General features: G+C 46.4%; 1 protein-coding gene across 1 annotated transcript; it reads left to right on the top strand.

The window, feature by feature from the left end:
* Positions 1–7,897: 7,897 nt before the first annotated feature.
* On the top strand, positions 7,898–10,682 carry LOC121601336. Its single transcript, XM_041930154.1, has 3 exons — positions 7,898–8,715; positions 8,983–9,243; positions 9,287–10,682. The coding sequence occupies exons 1-3, from the start codon at positions 7,898–7,900 to the stop codon at positions 10,680–10,682; spliced, it is 2,475 nt and encodes an 824-aa protein (XP_041786088.1).
* Positions 10,683–16,244: the final 5,562 nt, after the last annotated feature.

The raw sequence follows: 16,244 nt of genomic DNA, 5'->3' as shown, positions 1-16,244 counted from the left end.
CTATTAGCAGGTCATGTGGTAGACTGTCAAAAGCGGCTTTAAAATCAGTATATAATGCATCCACTTGACGATTACATGCAATATTCGACATAAATGAAGACACAAAGTGCATTAGGTTGCTCGTGGTGGATCGTTTAGGCATAAATCCGTGTTGATGTTGCGTTATATAGTTCGTTACGCATGGAAGAATGGCAGTATGAACGAGTGACTCAAACACCTTAGCCATAGCACATAGAATGGACACACCACGATAATTTGAAGCGACTGAACGATCACCTTTTTTAAAAATAGGACATATCCAAGCAATTTTCCAAACAGCTGGAAAGGTTCCCTCTTGAAAGGATCTCACATACAGGCGTTTAAGTATGGGAACAAACAAAGTGCTGAATTTTTTCAATATGCAAGCGGGTATGCCATCTGGACCCGGCGAAAAGCAATTTTTTAATTTTTTCAATGCTGAGTAAATGACCTCATCATCGATAGCCACTGTGTTGCAGGAAATTATATCACTTGGTACATATGCTAAGCCATCAGATAAGGATACTGGACTGGGGTCTGGGTCCACAAATACGCTAGAAAAATGTCTAGCAAATAACTCGCTGCAGCTGGAGGGCGTATCAGCCACTTCATCGCCAAGGGAAATGATGGAAGGGATGCCAATAGAGTTTCGACGATTATTAGCAAATCGCCAGAAAGACCGAGGGTCAGAGATAAATCTTAATTGGAGACGCATGATGTATAGTTTATAGCACGCTCTGTTGTAAATTCGATATGCAGTGGAAGCATATTTGTATACCCGTTGGGCATGTTGAGAGCGAGTATGCATATATGCACGCTGTTTACGCTTCTTATCCGTTCGTAAAGCTTTTAAGGATCTGTTCGACCACGCAGGCTTAGGAGGAGGATTTAGGATGGGACAACAAAGAGGGAAGGATGAAAGGATAACATGATTAAGTTGATTCACGGCATCGTCGATAGAAGGGGCTGATTCAATAAAATTAAGGTCCGAATTCAACATAAATTGCTCAAAAGCACCAAAGTTCATTTTACGAAAATCAAAACATTTTACTCTAGGGTTAGAACGAGCGAACGGAACAGAAACAGAAGTTTGAATTGATATTGCTAATTCTAATGCCGGATGGTAATTGTCAAGATTAAGAAGCGGTGTGTTGGATTCAGAAATCTCTGAGCTGGCCGATTTAGCATTCTGGTTTACGAAAATAAGGTCCAGTTGGTGATCAAAAGCATTTTTCACTCCCGATATCTGTGACAATCCATTAAGCACCATTCCATCCGTTAGCGATCCATCATTGTCGGTCATCGAAGGGATAAAACAGTTGACGTCACATGGTGAACCGATCCAGGAGAGAGATGGTTTGTTAAAGTCTCCCAATAGCAGCAACAAATCAGTCGGTTTCATTCTCTCCACAATTACACTGACGCTATCATGCAGAGCGTTTAACGTATCGTCACACTTACTCCGGTCCGGTGGAATGTAAACTACTCCGATGTAAATGGACACATGATTAAGCTTGATACACGACCAGACCAGCTCCAGAGTTGCATATGTATGTGTTATCTGTGTACTAGAGAGCTTAGAAGAGCATGCGATCAGCACGCCTCCGCCGCGAGAGCGAGAACTGTTCTCACCATTACGATCACATCGGTAAATTGAATAGGAATCATCAGAGATGAGAGAGGATGGTATTGACTCGTCGAGCCACGTTTCTGTCAGTGCAATTATGTCGTAATCAGATTCTCCCAGAGCTAGACGTAGATTATTAAGTTTGGTACGAATTCCTCTAACGTTCTGATAAAACACGTGCAGATGTAAGTAAGAAGAGACATTCTGGTGAGTATGAGCCGAACTATCATCGAGGCCCACAGCAGTGATTGGTGCTACGCCAAGGTATGGTGAGGAGCGGGGTGCCAGCTGATAATTAGTACTGTTATCAACTATTGCTGGATTGTTACTTGCTGTCTGTCTATTGTTGTTTCGGTGCGTATAGCTTCGGTGGACGGTACTATTGTGCAATGTGTGTTCGGTTTCGGTGATGAGCAATGAGCGGGGCGAGGACCCGGGGTAGGATGTGCCATTGATGCGTGGTGTGTGATGGTATGGTGAGGGGCGGGGTGCCAGGTGATAATTTATACTGTTACTATCTAATGCTGGATTGTTACTTACTGTCTGTCTGTTGTTTCGGTGCATGTGGCTTCGGTGGACGGCTCTATCGTGCAATGTTCGATCGGTTTTGGTGATGGGCAATGAGCAAGGTGAGGACCCGAATTCACGGAAAATCAATCCCGCAGGCCAGGTAGTCGGAGCGAGAGCCTTGGTTTTAAGCGAGAGCATTAATCCCACCTTAAACGAAACAAAAGTGAGAGTGCTCGTATCGCGATCCCGTGGCAGCAGCCTAATAACGGTGACGTCATCAGTGCCTAGTTGGTGAGTAACCATCGCTTTCACATCTTGGTCTGATACCGAGGGGGCTATTCGAGTCAAATACAGCCAGAACTTTTGTTCCATCGGAACCGTAGCTAAGACCCGAGACGGTGTTGTAATTGCTGTGCCAAAAAGTAGAGGAGCGGCATTATCGGTGGTTTTTGTAATTGGTGGTGAATAATCGACAAGTCTGCGTTTAGGCGCATTGCGCTTCGGTGCATTTTGAGAAGTGCGGATGGATTCACTATTGCGTGCACTGAGTGGTGTGAATGTGTTGGTGAGAGATGGTTGCATTTCCAGGCGGTCCACTATGGAACGAACAGAGTGTGAGGTTGTGTGCGTATTAACGTCTTTCTTAGTAAGTGTTGACAACATCTCATTACGCATGGCGATAAGTGCATGATTAAAACGGCGATCAAACTCCTTCAGAAGCTCCTCCTTGAAACCATCCAGGACGGCCGTAAATTCGTCCAATAATACAGATTTGCAACGCCGGATGTTCTTGCAGCCAGCACAGGACCAGGAAGTAAGCGACTCGGGGATGAGAATCTCATTCAGCACTGCATCAGAGACTCCCAGACAGGCATGGTGAAACGATTCATTACACCATCCAGCACACACATATACATTCTCGTCCGTTACAGGCTTAAGGCATGAAGGGCAGGGAGCAGCCATGTCGACGATCAGCAAAAGTCGTGATCCAGATGAGCAGCACACTTCAGCGCCAAACACTGATGAAAAACTCGCCCGGAATCGACTGATGAATACAGCAACGATGAACTCGATCAGTAATCTCACTCAATCAGGCCCGGAACAACCACAGCACGAAAAACACGTGCAAAAAACGGAAAAATAATCAGAGCGCAAACCAGAACACAACCGTTGAGACCAAGTGTCAAGTGTCCAATCTTTTGAGATCTTTGAGCTAGTAAGACGTTCGATACAGATTTGGAAAGGTCTCGATCAGGGCTACAACGTACGCGAGTAAGAGAGAATTCCCGTAAAGTAACGTTTAACATGGTTGTATGCATCACAAAGTTTTGAAATGCAAACAAGAAAATAAAATCAAACAGAAATTATATGAGACCAGGGTTTTTTTGTTTAAATCTATTTTATTTTATTTTTATTTATTATTTTTAGTCATCAAAAGCTATTCTGGAGTGTTGGTATGACCCTTGGAGACACTTGGGGCAACCTCGGAAGTCATTCTGGGATGTTGGTATGGCCCTTGGGGACACTTGGGACAACCCCTGAAGTCATTCTGGAGTGGTAATCTTTCAACGGCCATAACTTTTGATATTTTTGAGCTAGTAAGACGTTCGATACAGATTTGGAAAGGTCTCGATCAGGACTACAACGTACGCGAGTAAGAGAGAATTCCCGTTAAGTAACGTTTAACATGGTTGTATGCATCACAAAGTTTTGAAATGCAAACAAGAAAATAACTTCAAACAGTAATTATATGAGACCAGGGGTTTTTTTAATTCTATTTTATTTTATTTCAATTCATTATTTTTGGTCATCAAAAGCCATTCTGGAGTGTTGGTATGACCCTTGGGGACACTTGGGGCAACCTCGGAAGTCATTCTGGGGTGTTGGTATGGCCCTCGGGGACTCTTGGGACAACCCCTGAAGTCATTCTGGAGTGGTAATCTTTCAACGGCCATATCTTTTGAGATCTTTGAGCTAGTAAGACGTTCGATACAGATTTGGAAAGGTCTCGATCAGGGCTACAACGTACGCGAGTCAGAAAGAATTCCTGTAAAGTAACGTTTAACATGGTTTTATTCATCACAAAGTTTTGAAATGCAAACAAGCAAATAACATCAAACAGAAATTATATGAGACCAGGGTTTTTTTAATTCTATTTTATTTTATTTTTATTTATTATTTTTAGTCATCAAAAGCTATTCTGGAGTGTTGGTACGACCATTGGAGACACTTGGGGAAACCACGGAAGTCATTCTGGGATGTTGGTATGGCCCTTGGGGACACTTGGGACAACCCCTGAAGTCAGTCTGGAGTGGTAATCTTGCAACGGCCATATCTTTTGAGATCTTTGAGCTAGTAAGACGTTCGATACAGATTTGGAGAGGTCTCGATCAGGGCTACAACGTACGCGAGTAAGATAGAATTCCCGTAAAGTAACGTTTGACATGGTTTTATGCATCACAGAGTTTTAAAATGCAAACAAGAAAATAACTTCAAACAGAAATTGTTCGTGACCAGGAGCCAATTTGTTTCTTTTTGTGTTTTTTTTGTGGTCCGCAAAAGCCATTCTGGAGTGTTGGTGTGACCGTTGGGGACACTTGGGACAACCTCGGAAGTCATTCTGGGGTGTTGGTATGGCCCTTGGGGACACTTGGGGCAACCCCTGAAGTCATTCTGGAGTGGTAATCTTTCAACGTCCATAACTTTTGAGATCTTTGAGCTAGTAAGACGTTCGATACAGATTTGGAAAGGTCTCGATCAGGGCTACAACGTACGCGAGTAAGAGAGAAATTCCCGTAAAGTAACGTTTAACATGGTTTTATGCATCACAGAGTTTTGAAATGCAAACAAGAAAATAACTTCAAACCGAAATGATAAGAAACAATGGGTAAATTATTTTACTTTATTTTATTTTTTATTTTTTGGTCATCACAAGTCATTCTGAAGTGTTGGTATGGCCCTTGGGGACACTTGGGACAACCCCTGAAGTCATTCTGGAGTGTTTATCTTTCAACGGCCATAACATTTGAAATCTTTGAGCTAGTAAGACGTTCGATACAGATTTGGTAATGTCTCGATCAGGGCTAAAACGTACGCGAGTAAGAAAGAATTCCCGTAAAGTAACGTTTAACATGGTTGTATGCATCACAAAGTTGTGTAATGCAAACAAGAAAATAACTTCTAACAGAAATTATATGAGACCAGGGGCCATTTCTTTTGGTTTCTCGTATTTTTCAGATTTTTATTTGTGCTATCAAAAGCCATGCTGCTGTGTTGGTATGGCCCTTGGGGACACTTGGGACAACCCCTATAGTCATTCTGGAGTGTTTATCTTTGAACGGCCATAACATTTGAAATCTTTGAGCTAGTAAGACGTTCGATACAGATTTGGTAATGTCTCGATCAGGGCTAAAACGTACGCGAGTAAGAGAGAATTCCCGTAAAGTAACGTTTAACATGGTTGTATGCATCACAAAGTTGTGTAATGCAAACAAGAAAATAAAATCAAACAGAAATTGTATGAGACCAGAGGCCAATTTTCTATTTTATTTAATTTTATTTTTCTGGTCATTCTGGAAGCCATTCTGGAGTGTTGGTATGGCCCTTGGGGACACTTGGGACAACCTCGAAAGTCATTCTGGAGTGTTGGTATGACCCTTCTGGACACTTAGGACAACCTTTGAAGTTATTCTGGAGTGTTAATCTTTCAACGGCCATAACTTTTGAGATCTTTGAGCTAGTAAGACGTTCGATACGGATTTGAAAAGGTCTTGATCAGGGCTACAACGCACACAAGAAAGAGAGAATTCCCGTAAAGAAACGTTTAACATCGTTTTATGCATCGCAAAGTTGTGAAATACAAAAAAGAAAATAACATCAAACAGAAATTGTATGAGACCAGCGGCCAATTTTCATTTTTGTTTTTTTTTTTAGGTCCTCAAAAGCCATTCTGGAGTGTTGGTATGACCCTTGGGGACACTTGGGGCAACCTCGGAAGTCATTCTGGGATGTTGGTATGGCCCTTGGGGACACTTGGGGCAACCTCTGAAGTCAATCTTGAGTGTTAATCTTTCAACGGCCATAGCTTTTGAGATCTTTGAGCTAGTAAGACGTTCGATACAGATTTGGAAAGTTCTTGATCAGGGCTACAACGTACGCGAGTAAGAGAGAATTCCCGTAAAGTAACGTTTTGCATGTGTTTTTGCATCACTAAGTTTTGAAATGCAAACAAAAAAATAACATCAAACAGAAATTATATGAGACCAGGGGGTTTTTTTAATTCTATTTTATTTTATTTTTATTTATTTTTTTGGTCATCAAAAGCCATTCTGGAGTGTTGGTATGACCCTTGGGGACACTTGGGGCAACCTCGGAAGTCATTCTGGGGTGCTGATATGGCCTTTGAAGACACTTGGGACAACCCCTGAAGCCATTCTGGAGTGGTAATCTTTCAACGGCAAAAACTTTTGAAATCTTTGAGCTAGTAAGACGTTCGATACAGGTTTGGAGAGTTCTCGATCAGGGCTTTCGTACTTCGTACGGCTTTCAACGTACGCGAGTAAGAGAGAATTCCCGTAAAGTAACGTTTTACATGGTTTGATGCATCACAAAGTTTTGAAATGCAAACAAGAAAATAACTTCAAACATAAACTATATGAGACCAGGGGTTTTTTTAATTCTATTTTATTTTATTTTTATTGATTTTTTTGCTGGAGTGTTGATATGACTCTTGGGGACACTTGGGACAACCCCTGAAGTCATTCTGGAGTGTTTAACTTTCAACGGCCATAACTTTTGATATCTTTGAGCTAGTAAGACGTTCGATACAGATTAGGAAAGGTCTCGATCAGGGCTACAACGTACGCGAGTAAGAGAGAATTCCCGTAAAGTAACGATTTGCATGCTTGTATGCATCACAAAGTTTTGAAATGCAAACAATAAAATAACTTCAAACAGAAATTATATGAGACCAGAAGTATCGATTTTAATTTTATTTATTATTTTTGGTCATCAAAAGCCATTCTGGAGTGTTGGTATGACCCTTGGGGACACTTGGGGCAGCCTCGGAAGTCATTCTGGGGTGTTTGTATGACCCTTGGGGACACTTGGGACAACCCCTGAAGTCATTCTGGAGTGGTTATCTTGTTCTGTTGTCAGTGTTTGTAGCAATATCGCACTGATACGGGTATGGTCTGACGCCTCTCGAAGGCTTATATAGGATCTCCATACCCTACTCCGACTCAATACGTCCACGGCGTACAGAACGGTAACATATTTCTCCAAATATCTGAGCTTGGGTATACGGGGAAACCCAACCCCTTGGGAAGATGGGCTATATGGCTAAATTGAGCCGGGGGGGGACGACCAGCGTCTGTTCTTCATGTTAGGGGCGGCTGTTTGCCCCTTCTGTCCTGACATCCTACGGGACTTTAATCAGCTAGGATGCGTAGGCCCTACGACGAGACTGGAGGTTGGGGGAGAGGCCTGGCAAGCCACCCCTGAAAAAACATAAACGCAACGAAAGGAAACCAAAGGATTTCGAACCGGACCAACCGATACCGACCCACGCAACCGAACAAGGCAAACGATTGGAAACTCGGAACATGGAACTGCAGATCTCTCACAGCACCCGGAAGTACCCGCATTCTTTCGGACGAGGTGAGGGCCCGTGGCTTCGGAATAGTAGCACTTCAGGAGACGCGCTGGAAAGGAGTGACGGAGCGCCCCTATCGTAGCGATTGCATGATCTACCAAAGCGGTGGTGAAAAGCATGAACTCGGGACGGCGTTCCTGGTCATAGGTGAGATGCGAAAGCGAGTGATCGGGTGGTGGCCGATCAATGAACGGATGTGCAGGTTGAGGATTCGTGGCAGGTTCTTCAACCTGAGCATCATAAATGTGCATAGTCCGCACCTTGGAAGCACCGATGACGATAAAGACAATTATTATACGCAGTTGGAGAGGGAGTACGACCGCTGCCCACAACACGACGTTAAAATTGTCATCGGGGATTTTAATGCTCAGGTCGGACGGGAGGAGGCATTTAAACCGACGATAGGAAGTTTCAGTGCCCACCGGCTGACCAACGACAACGGGCTTCGGCTCGTAAACTTCGCCTCCTCTAAGCACATGAACATTCGCAGCACCTTCTTCCAGCACGCACCTCGCTTCAGTTACACCTGGAGATCACCGCAGCAAACACTTTCCCAGATCGACCACGTTCTCATCGATGGAAGGCACATCTCGGACATAATCGACGTAAGGACCTATAGAGGAGCAAACGTCGACTCAGACCATTTCCTGGTTATGGTTAAGTTACGCCAGAAACTGTGCGTGGGCAACAAACTGCGCTATCAGCCCACCCCAAGGCTCAACACAGACCGGCTGAAACAAGCTGTTGTGGCGAGGGACTTCGCAATCGCGCTTGGGGAAGCGCTGCCGGAGGACATCACTACCGAGGCGATGTCTCTCAATGACCACTGGCGCATGGTGGAGCAAGCCATCAGCAGCACGGCCGAGCGAACAATTGGCCGCGTGACCCATAACCAGAGGAAGGAATGGTATGATGATGAGTGCAGGCGAGCACTCTCCGAGAAGAACGCCGTGCGGACCCGCATGCTCCAGCGATAGACCCGGCAGAACGTGGAAGACTAGAGACGACTGAGAAGGCAGCAGACCCTACTCTTCCAGGACAAGAAGCGCGGCTTCGAAGAGTCGGACGAGCAACTCATGCAGCAGCTATCCCAGTCGGGGGAAACTCGTAAGTTCTACAGGATGCTGAATGCGGCACGGAGCGGTTTTACTCCCATGACCGCTATATGCCGCAGTGAGGAGGGAGATATCCTGTCGGACGAGCGAGAGGTGATTGACAGATGGAAGTGCTACTTCGACAGACACCTGAACGGAGCAGATACCAGAGCAGACGCAGGAAGCAGAGGAGAGCAACCCTACGACAGCCAGCATGACAATGACGAAGTGCCCCCGCCATCTTTGGACGAAGTCATCAGCGCCATCAAACAGCTGAAATGTAACAAGTCAGCTGGCAGCGATGGTCTGGTGGCCGAACTGTTCAAGATGGGTCCGGAGAGGCTTGCCGTCATCATGCATCGGCTTGTTACATCGGATTGTTAGGATTTGGGATCAGGAAGAACTACCGGACGAGTGGAAACTGGGTGTTATACACCCAGTGTACAAAAAGGGCGACAGGCTGGACTGTGCTAACTTCCGGGCCATCACAGTCCTGAATGCTGCCTACAAGATCCTGTCCCGAATACTCTTCTGCAGACTTTCGCCTCTTGCTACAGATTTCGTCGGCAGCTATCAATTTGGATTTGTTGGAGGCAAATCAACTACCGACCAAATCTTTACTCTACGGCAGATCCTCCAGAAATGCCGAGAGCACCAGATCCCTACGCACCACCTGTTCATCGACTTCAAGGCGGCCTACGATACCATAGATCGGACCGAACTATGGAACACCATGCAGCAGTACGGATTCCCTGGGAAGCTGGTACGACTGTTGCGGGCCACTATGGACGGGGTGCAGTGCAAGGTGAGAGTGACGAACATGCTGTCAGAAACCTTCGAATCTCACCGGGGTCTGAGGCAAGGGGATGGACTCTCCTGTTTGCTGTTCAACATCGCTCTGGAAGGTGTCATGCGAAGCGCGGGCTTCGACACCCGGGGTACGATTTTCACCCGATCTCTCCAATTCCTTGGCTTCGCGGATGACATCGACATCATCGGGCGAACATCTGCGGCGGTGTGCGAGGCGTACACCCGACTGAAACGCGAATCCGCTGGGATTGTATTGAGGATCAATGCGACGAAGACAAAGCACCTGCTTGCCGGGGGCTCTGAACGTGATAGAGCCCGACTCGGAAGCAGAGTATCAGTTGACGGCGACGATCTCGAGGTGGTAGAGGAGTTCTGCTACCTTGACACGATCGTAACTTCGGACAACAACGTAAGCAGCGAAATCCGAAGGCGCATTGTTCAGGGAAATCGTGCCTACTACGGGCTCCACAAACTCCTGCGATCCAGAAGACTTCAACAACACACGAAATGCGCGATATATCGCACACTGATACGTCCGGTGGTCCTCTACGGGTACGAGTCCTGGACTTTACTGACGGAGGACGCCAATGCACTCGCCATTTTCGAACGGCGGGTGCTAAGGACTATCTTTGGCGTTGTGTGCGAGCACGGCGTGTGGAGAAGGAGGATGAACCACGAGCTAGCTGAGCTGTTTGGCGGTGCAGATATCCTGACGGTCATCAAAGCCGGAAGGATACGCTGGCTGAGGCACGTGATGAGGATGCCGGACTCATGCCCCACCAGGAAGGTGCTCGTCAGCGACCCGTTCGGCACGAGGCGTAGAGGAGCACAGCGAGCTCGCTGGCTGGATCAGGTGGAGTCGCACCTGTCGGAGATCGGATGCAACCGTGGTTGGAGGACTGCAGCCCAGGACCGAGTTTCCTGGAAACGAATTGGCGACCTGGCCAGGTCTACGAGACGTGCTCATTGAGCAGGCCAAGATGAATCTTTCATTGGCTATATCTTTTGAGATCTTTGAGCTAGTAAGACGTTCGATACAGATTTGGAAAGGTCTCGATCAGGGCTACAACGTACACGAGTAAGAGAGAATTCCCGTAAAGTAACGTTTAACATGGTTTTATGCATCACAAAGTTTTGAAATGCAAACAAGAAAATAACATCAAACAGAAATTATATGAGACCAGGGGTTTTTTTTAATTCTTTTTTATTTTATTTTTATTTATTTTTTTTATTATCAAATGTCATTCTGGAGTGTTGGTATGACCCTTGGGGACACTTGAGACAACCCCGGAAGTCATTCTGGAGTGTTAATCTTTCAACGGCCATAGCTTTTGAAATCTTTGAGCTTGTAAGACGTTCGATACAGATTTGGAAAGGTCTCGATCAGGGCTACAACGTACGCGAGTAAGAGAGAATTCCCGTATAATAACGTTTAACATGGTTTTATGCATCACAAAGTTTTGAAATGCAAACAAGAAAATAACATCAAACAGAAATTATATGAGACCAGGGGTTTTTTAATTCTACTTTATTTTATTTTTATTTATTTTTTGGTCATCAAAAGCCATTCTGGAGTGTTGGTATGAACCTTGGGGTCACTTGGGACAACTCCTGAAGCCATTCTGGAGTGTTAATCTTTCAACGGCCATAACTTTTGAGATCTTTGAGCTAGTAAGACGTTCGATACAGATTTGGAGAGGTCTCGATCAGGGCTACAACGTACGCGAGTGAGAGAGAATTCCCGTAAAGTAACGTTTAACATGGTTTAATGCATCACAGAGTTTTAAAATGCAAACAAGAAAATAACTTCAAACAGAAATTGTTCGTGACCAGGGGCCAATTTATTTCTTTTTGTGTTTTTTTTTTGTGGTCCTCAAAAGCCATTCTGGAGTGTTGGTATGAGCAAGCCATCAGCAGCACGGCCGAGCGAACAATTGGCCGCGTGACCCATAACCAGAGGAAGGAATGGTATGATGATGAGTGCAGGCGAGCACTCTCCGAGAAGAACGCCGTGCGGACCCGCATGCTCCAGCGATAGACCCGGCAGAACGTGGAAGACTAGAGACGACTGAGAAGGCAGCAGACCCTACTCTTCCAGGACAAGAAGCGCGGCTTCGAAGAGTCGGACGAGCAACTCATGCAGCAGCTATCCCAGTCGGGGGAAACTCGTAAGTTCTACAGGATGCTGAATGCGGCACGGAGCGGTTTTACTCCCATGACCGCTATATGCCGCAGTGAGGAGGGAGATATCCTGTCGGACGAGCGAGAGGTGATTGACAGATGGAAGTGCTACTTCGACAGACACCTGAACGGAGCAGATACCAGAGCAGACGCAGGAAGCAGAGGAGAGCAACCCTACGACAGCCAGCATGACAATGACGAAGTGCCCCCGCCATCTTTGGACGAAGTCATCAGCGCCATCAAACAGCTGAAATGTAACAAGTCAGCTGGCAGCGATGGTCTGGTGGCCGAACTGTTCAAGATGGGTCCGGAGAGGCTTGCCGTCATCATGCATCGGCTTGTTACATCGGATTGTTAGGATTTGGGATCAGGAAGAACTACCGGACGAGTGGAAACTGGGTGTTATACACCCAGTGTACAAAAAGGGCGACAGGCTGGACTGTGCTAACTTCCGGGCCATCACAGTCCTGAATGCTGCCTACAAGATCCTGTCCCGAATACTCTTCTGCAGACTTTCGCCTCTTGCTACAGATTTCGTCGGCAGCTATCAATTTGGATTTGTTGGAGGCAAATCAACTACCGACCAAATCTTTACTCTACGGCAGATCCTCCAGAAATGCCGAGAGCACCAGATCCCTACGCACCACCTGTTCATCGACTTCAAGGCGGCCTACGATACCATAGATCGGACCGAACTATGGAACACCATGCAGCAGTACGGATTCCCTGGGAAGCTGGTACGACTGTTGCGGGCCACTATGGACGGGGTGCAGTGCAAGGTGAGAGTGACGAACATGCTGTCAGAAGCCTTCGAATCTCACCGGGGTCTGAGGCAAGGGGATGGACTCTCCTGTTTGCTGTTCAACATCGCTCTGGAAGGTGTCATGCGAAGCGCGGGCTTCGACATCCGGGGTACGATTTTCACCCGATCTCTCCAATTCCTTGGCTTCGCGGATGACATCGACATCATCGGGCGAACATCTGCGGCGGTGTGCGAGGCGTACACCCGACTGAAACGTGAAGCCGCTAGGATTGTATTGAGGATCAATGCGACGAAGACAAAGCACCTGCTTGCCGGGGGCTCTGACCGTGATAGAGCCCGACTCGGAAGCAGAGTATCAGTTGACGGCGACGATCTCGAGGTGGTAGAGGAGTTCTGCTACCTTGACACGATCGTAACTTCGGACAACAACGTAAGCAGCGAAATCCGAAGGCGCATTGTTCAGGGAAATCGTGCCTACTACGGGCTCCACAAACTCCTGCGATCCAGAAGACTTCAACAACACACGAAATGCGCGATATATCGCACACTGATACGTCCGGTGGTCCTCTACGGGTACGAGTCCTGGACTTTACTGACGGAGGACGCCAATGCACTCGCCATTTTCGAACGGCGGGTGCTAAGGACTATCTTTGGCGTTGTGTGCGAGCACGGCGTTTGGAGAAGGAGGATGAACCACGAGCTAGCTGAGCTGTTTGGCGGTGCAGATATCCTGACGGTCATCAAAGCCGGAAGGATACGCTGGCTGAGGCACGTGATGAGGATGCCGGACTCATGCCCCACCAGGAAGGTGCTCGTCAGCGACCCGTTCGGCACGAGGCGTAGAGGAGCACAGCGAGCTCGCTGGCTGGATCAGGTGGAGTCGCACCTGTCGGAGATCGGATGCAACCGTGGTTGGAGGACTGCAGCCCAGGACCGAGTTTCCTGGAAACGAATTGGCGACCTGGCCAGGTCTACGAGACGTCCTCATTGAGCAGGCCAAGATGAATCTTTCATTGGCTATATCTTTTGAGATCTTTGAGCTAGTAAGACGTTCGATACAGATTTGGAAAGGTCTCGATCAGGGCTACAACGTACACGAGTAAGAGAGAATTCCCGTAAGTAACGTTTAACATGGTTTTATGCATCACAAAGTTTTGAAATGCAAACAAGAAAATAACATCAAACAGAAATTATATGAGACCAGGGTTTTTTTTTAATTCTATTTTATGTTATTTTTATTTATTTTTTTTTAATTATCAAATGTCATTCTGGAGTGTTGGTATGACCCTTGGGGACACTTGAGACAACCCCGGAAGTCATTCTGGAGTGTTAATCTTTCAACGGCCATAGCTTTTGAAATCTTTGAGCTTGTAAGACGTTCGATACAGATTTGGAAAGGTCTCGATCAGGGCTACAACGTACGCGAGTAAGAGAGAATTCCCGTAAAGTAACGTTTAACATGGTTTTATGCATCACAAAGTTTTGAAATGCAAACAAGAAAATAACATCAAACAGAAATTATATGAGACCAGGGGTTTTTTTAATTCTACTTTATTTTATTTTTATTTATTTTTTTGGTCATCAAAAGCCATTCTGGAGTGTTGGTATGAACCTTGGGGTCACTTGGGACAACTCCTGAAGCCATTCTGGAGTGTTAATCTTTCAACGGCCATAGCTTTTGAGATCTTTGAGCTAGTAAGACGTTCGATACAGATTTGGAAAGGTCTCGATCAGGGCTACAACGTACGCGAGTGAGAGAGAATTCCCGTAAAGTAACGTTTAACATGGTTTAATGCATCACAGAGTTTTAAAATGCAAACAAGAAAATAACTTCAAACAGAAATTGTTCGTGACCAGGGGCCAATTTATTTCTTTTTGTGTTTTTTTTTGTGGTCCTCAAAAGCCATTCTGGAGTGTTGGTATGACCCTTGGGGACACTTGGGGCAACCTCGGAAGTCATTCTGGGGTGTTGGTATGGCCCTTGGGGACACTTGGGACAACCCCTGAAGTCATTCTGGAGTGGTAATTTTTCAACGGCCATAACTATTGAAATCTTTGAGCTAGTAAGACGTTCGATACAGATTTGGAAAGGTCTCGATCAGGGCTACAACGTACGCGAGTAAGAGAGAATTCCCGTAAAGTAACGTTTCACATGGTTGTATGCATCACAAAGTTTTGAAATGCAAACAAGAAAATAACTCCAAATAGAAATTTTATGAGACCAGGGTTTTTTTTAATTTTGTTTAGGATTGAAATGCGCCAAAATATAGGCAATTTGATTTACACCGTAGTTAAGCCATAAAACCAATAGCAGCGCCATCTCAAGGCAATGACACAACTACTCCCCTTTTCACAATAGCGCCATTTACGTAGTTAGTTATGCAAATCATGGGGTCAAAGGGTGGCGTCTTGACTAATAATTAGGAAACATTTGTATGTCCACGGAAAGAGGGGAAATGAAGCCAGCGTACAAACCCAAAAATGTAAACATCGCTACCGGAACACAGCACGTTGTAATAAGTACCCCAAGAAATACATGCAGAATTTAGTTAACAGCACAGATTTTGGAGCTTGAATTTATTTCTACATCTTCATATCACCTTGCTAGCAAATCTTGCATAGAGTCCTTGGCGGGTAGCTCTTGCTTGACACTTGTTAGCGCTCTCCGGTGAATATGGTAACTGTGCTGATTTTTGCTCCCATAGGAAACTCGAGTCGCGAGTTTAACTATCTAGTGTAGGGCGCAATCCTACACATTTTGGTCCTTCGAACCGGATAGCCGGAAACCCTGAAATTCCGGTATGTTACGTAGTAAAGTGAAGTAACAGTGAAAAAGTGAAGACATGCCAAATATGGCGGTAAACATTCTTCGAACCAGTGACGACGACATCTGATGAATAACATCCCTTCGTGGTGCGCGTTGACTCGGGCAACGGCACACGGCTGGCCAGCGCAGGTTCATCCACTGGCAGCCGACTCTTCCCTTCGTGGTGCGCGTTGTTTCGGACAACGGCACACGGCTGGCCAGCACAGGTTTATCCACTGGCAGCCGACTCATCCCTTCGTGGTGCGCGTTGATTTGGACAACGGCACACGGTTGGCCAGCGCAGGATCATCCACTGGCAACCGATTCTTCCCTTCGTGGTGCGCGTTGATTTGGTCAACGGCACACGGCTGGCCAGCGCAGGTTCATCCACTGGCAGCCGACTCATCCCTTCGTGGTGCGCGTTGATTTGGACAACGGCACACGGTTGGCCAGCGCAGGATCATCCACTGGCAACCGATTCTTCCCTTCGTGGTGCGCGTTGATTTGGTCAACGGCACACGGCTGGCCAGCGCAGGTTCATCCACTGGCAGCCGACTCATCCCTTCGTGGTGCGCGTTGATTTGGACAACGGCACACGGTTGGCCAGCGCAGGATCATCCACTGGCAACCGATTCTTCCCTTCGTGGTGCGCGTTGATTTGGTCAACGGCACACGGCTGGCCAGCGCAGGTTCATCCACTGGCAGCCGACTCATCCCTTCGTGGTGCGCGTTGATTTGGACAACGGCACACGGTTGGCCAGCGCAGGATCATCCACTGGCAA

This window comes from Anopheles merus, unplaced genomic scaffold (assembly GCF_017562075.2).
Source record: "Anopheles merus strain MAF unplaced genomic scaffold, AmerM5.1 LNR4000069, whole genome shotgun sequence".
Classification (NCBI taxonomy): domain Eukaryota; kingdom Metazoa; phylum Arthropoda; class Insecta; order Diptera; family Culicidae; genus Anopheles; species Anopheles merus.
Note: the sequence above shows the minus strand (reverse complement) of the source record. Positions and strands in the feature narration are given on the sequence as shown.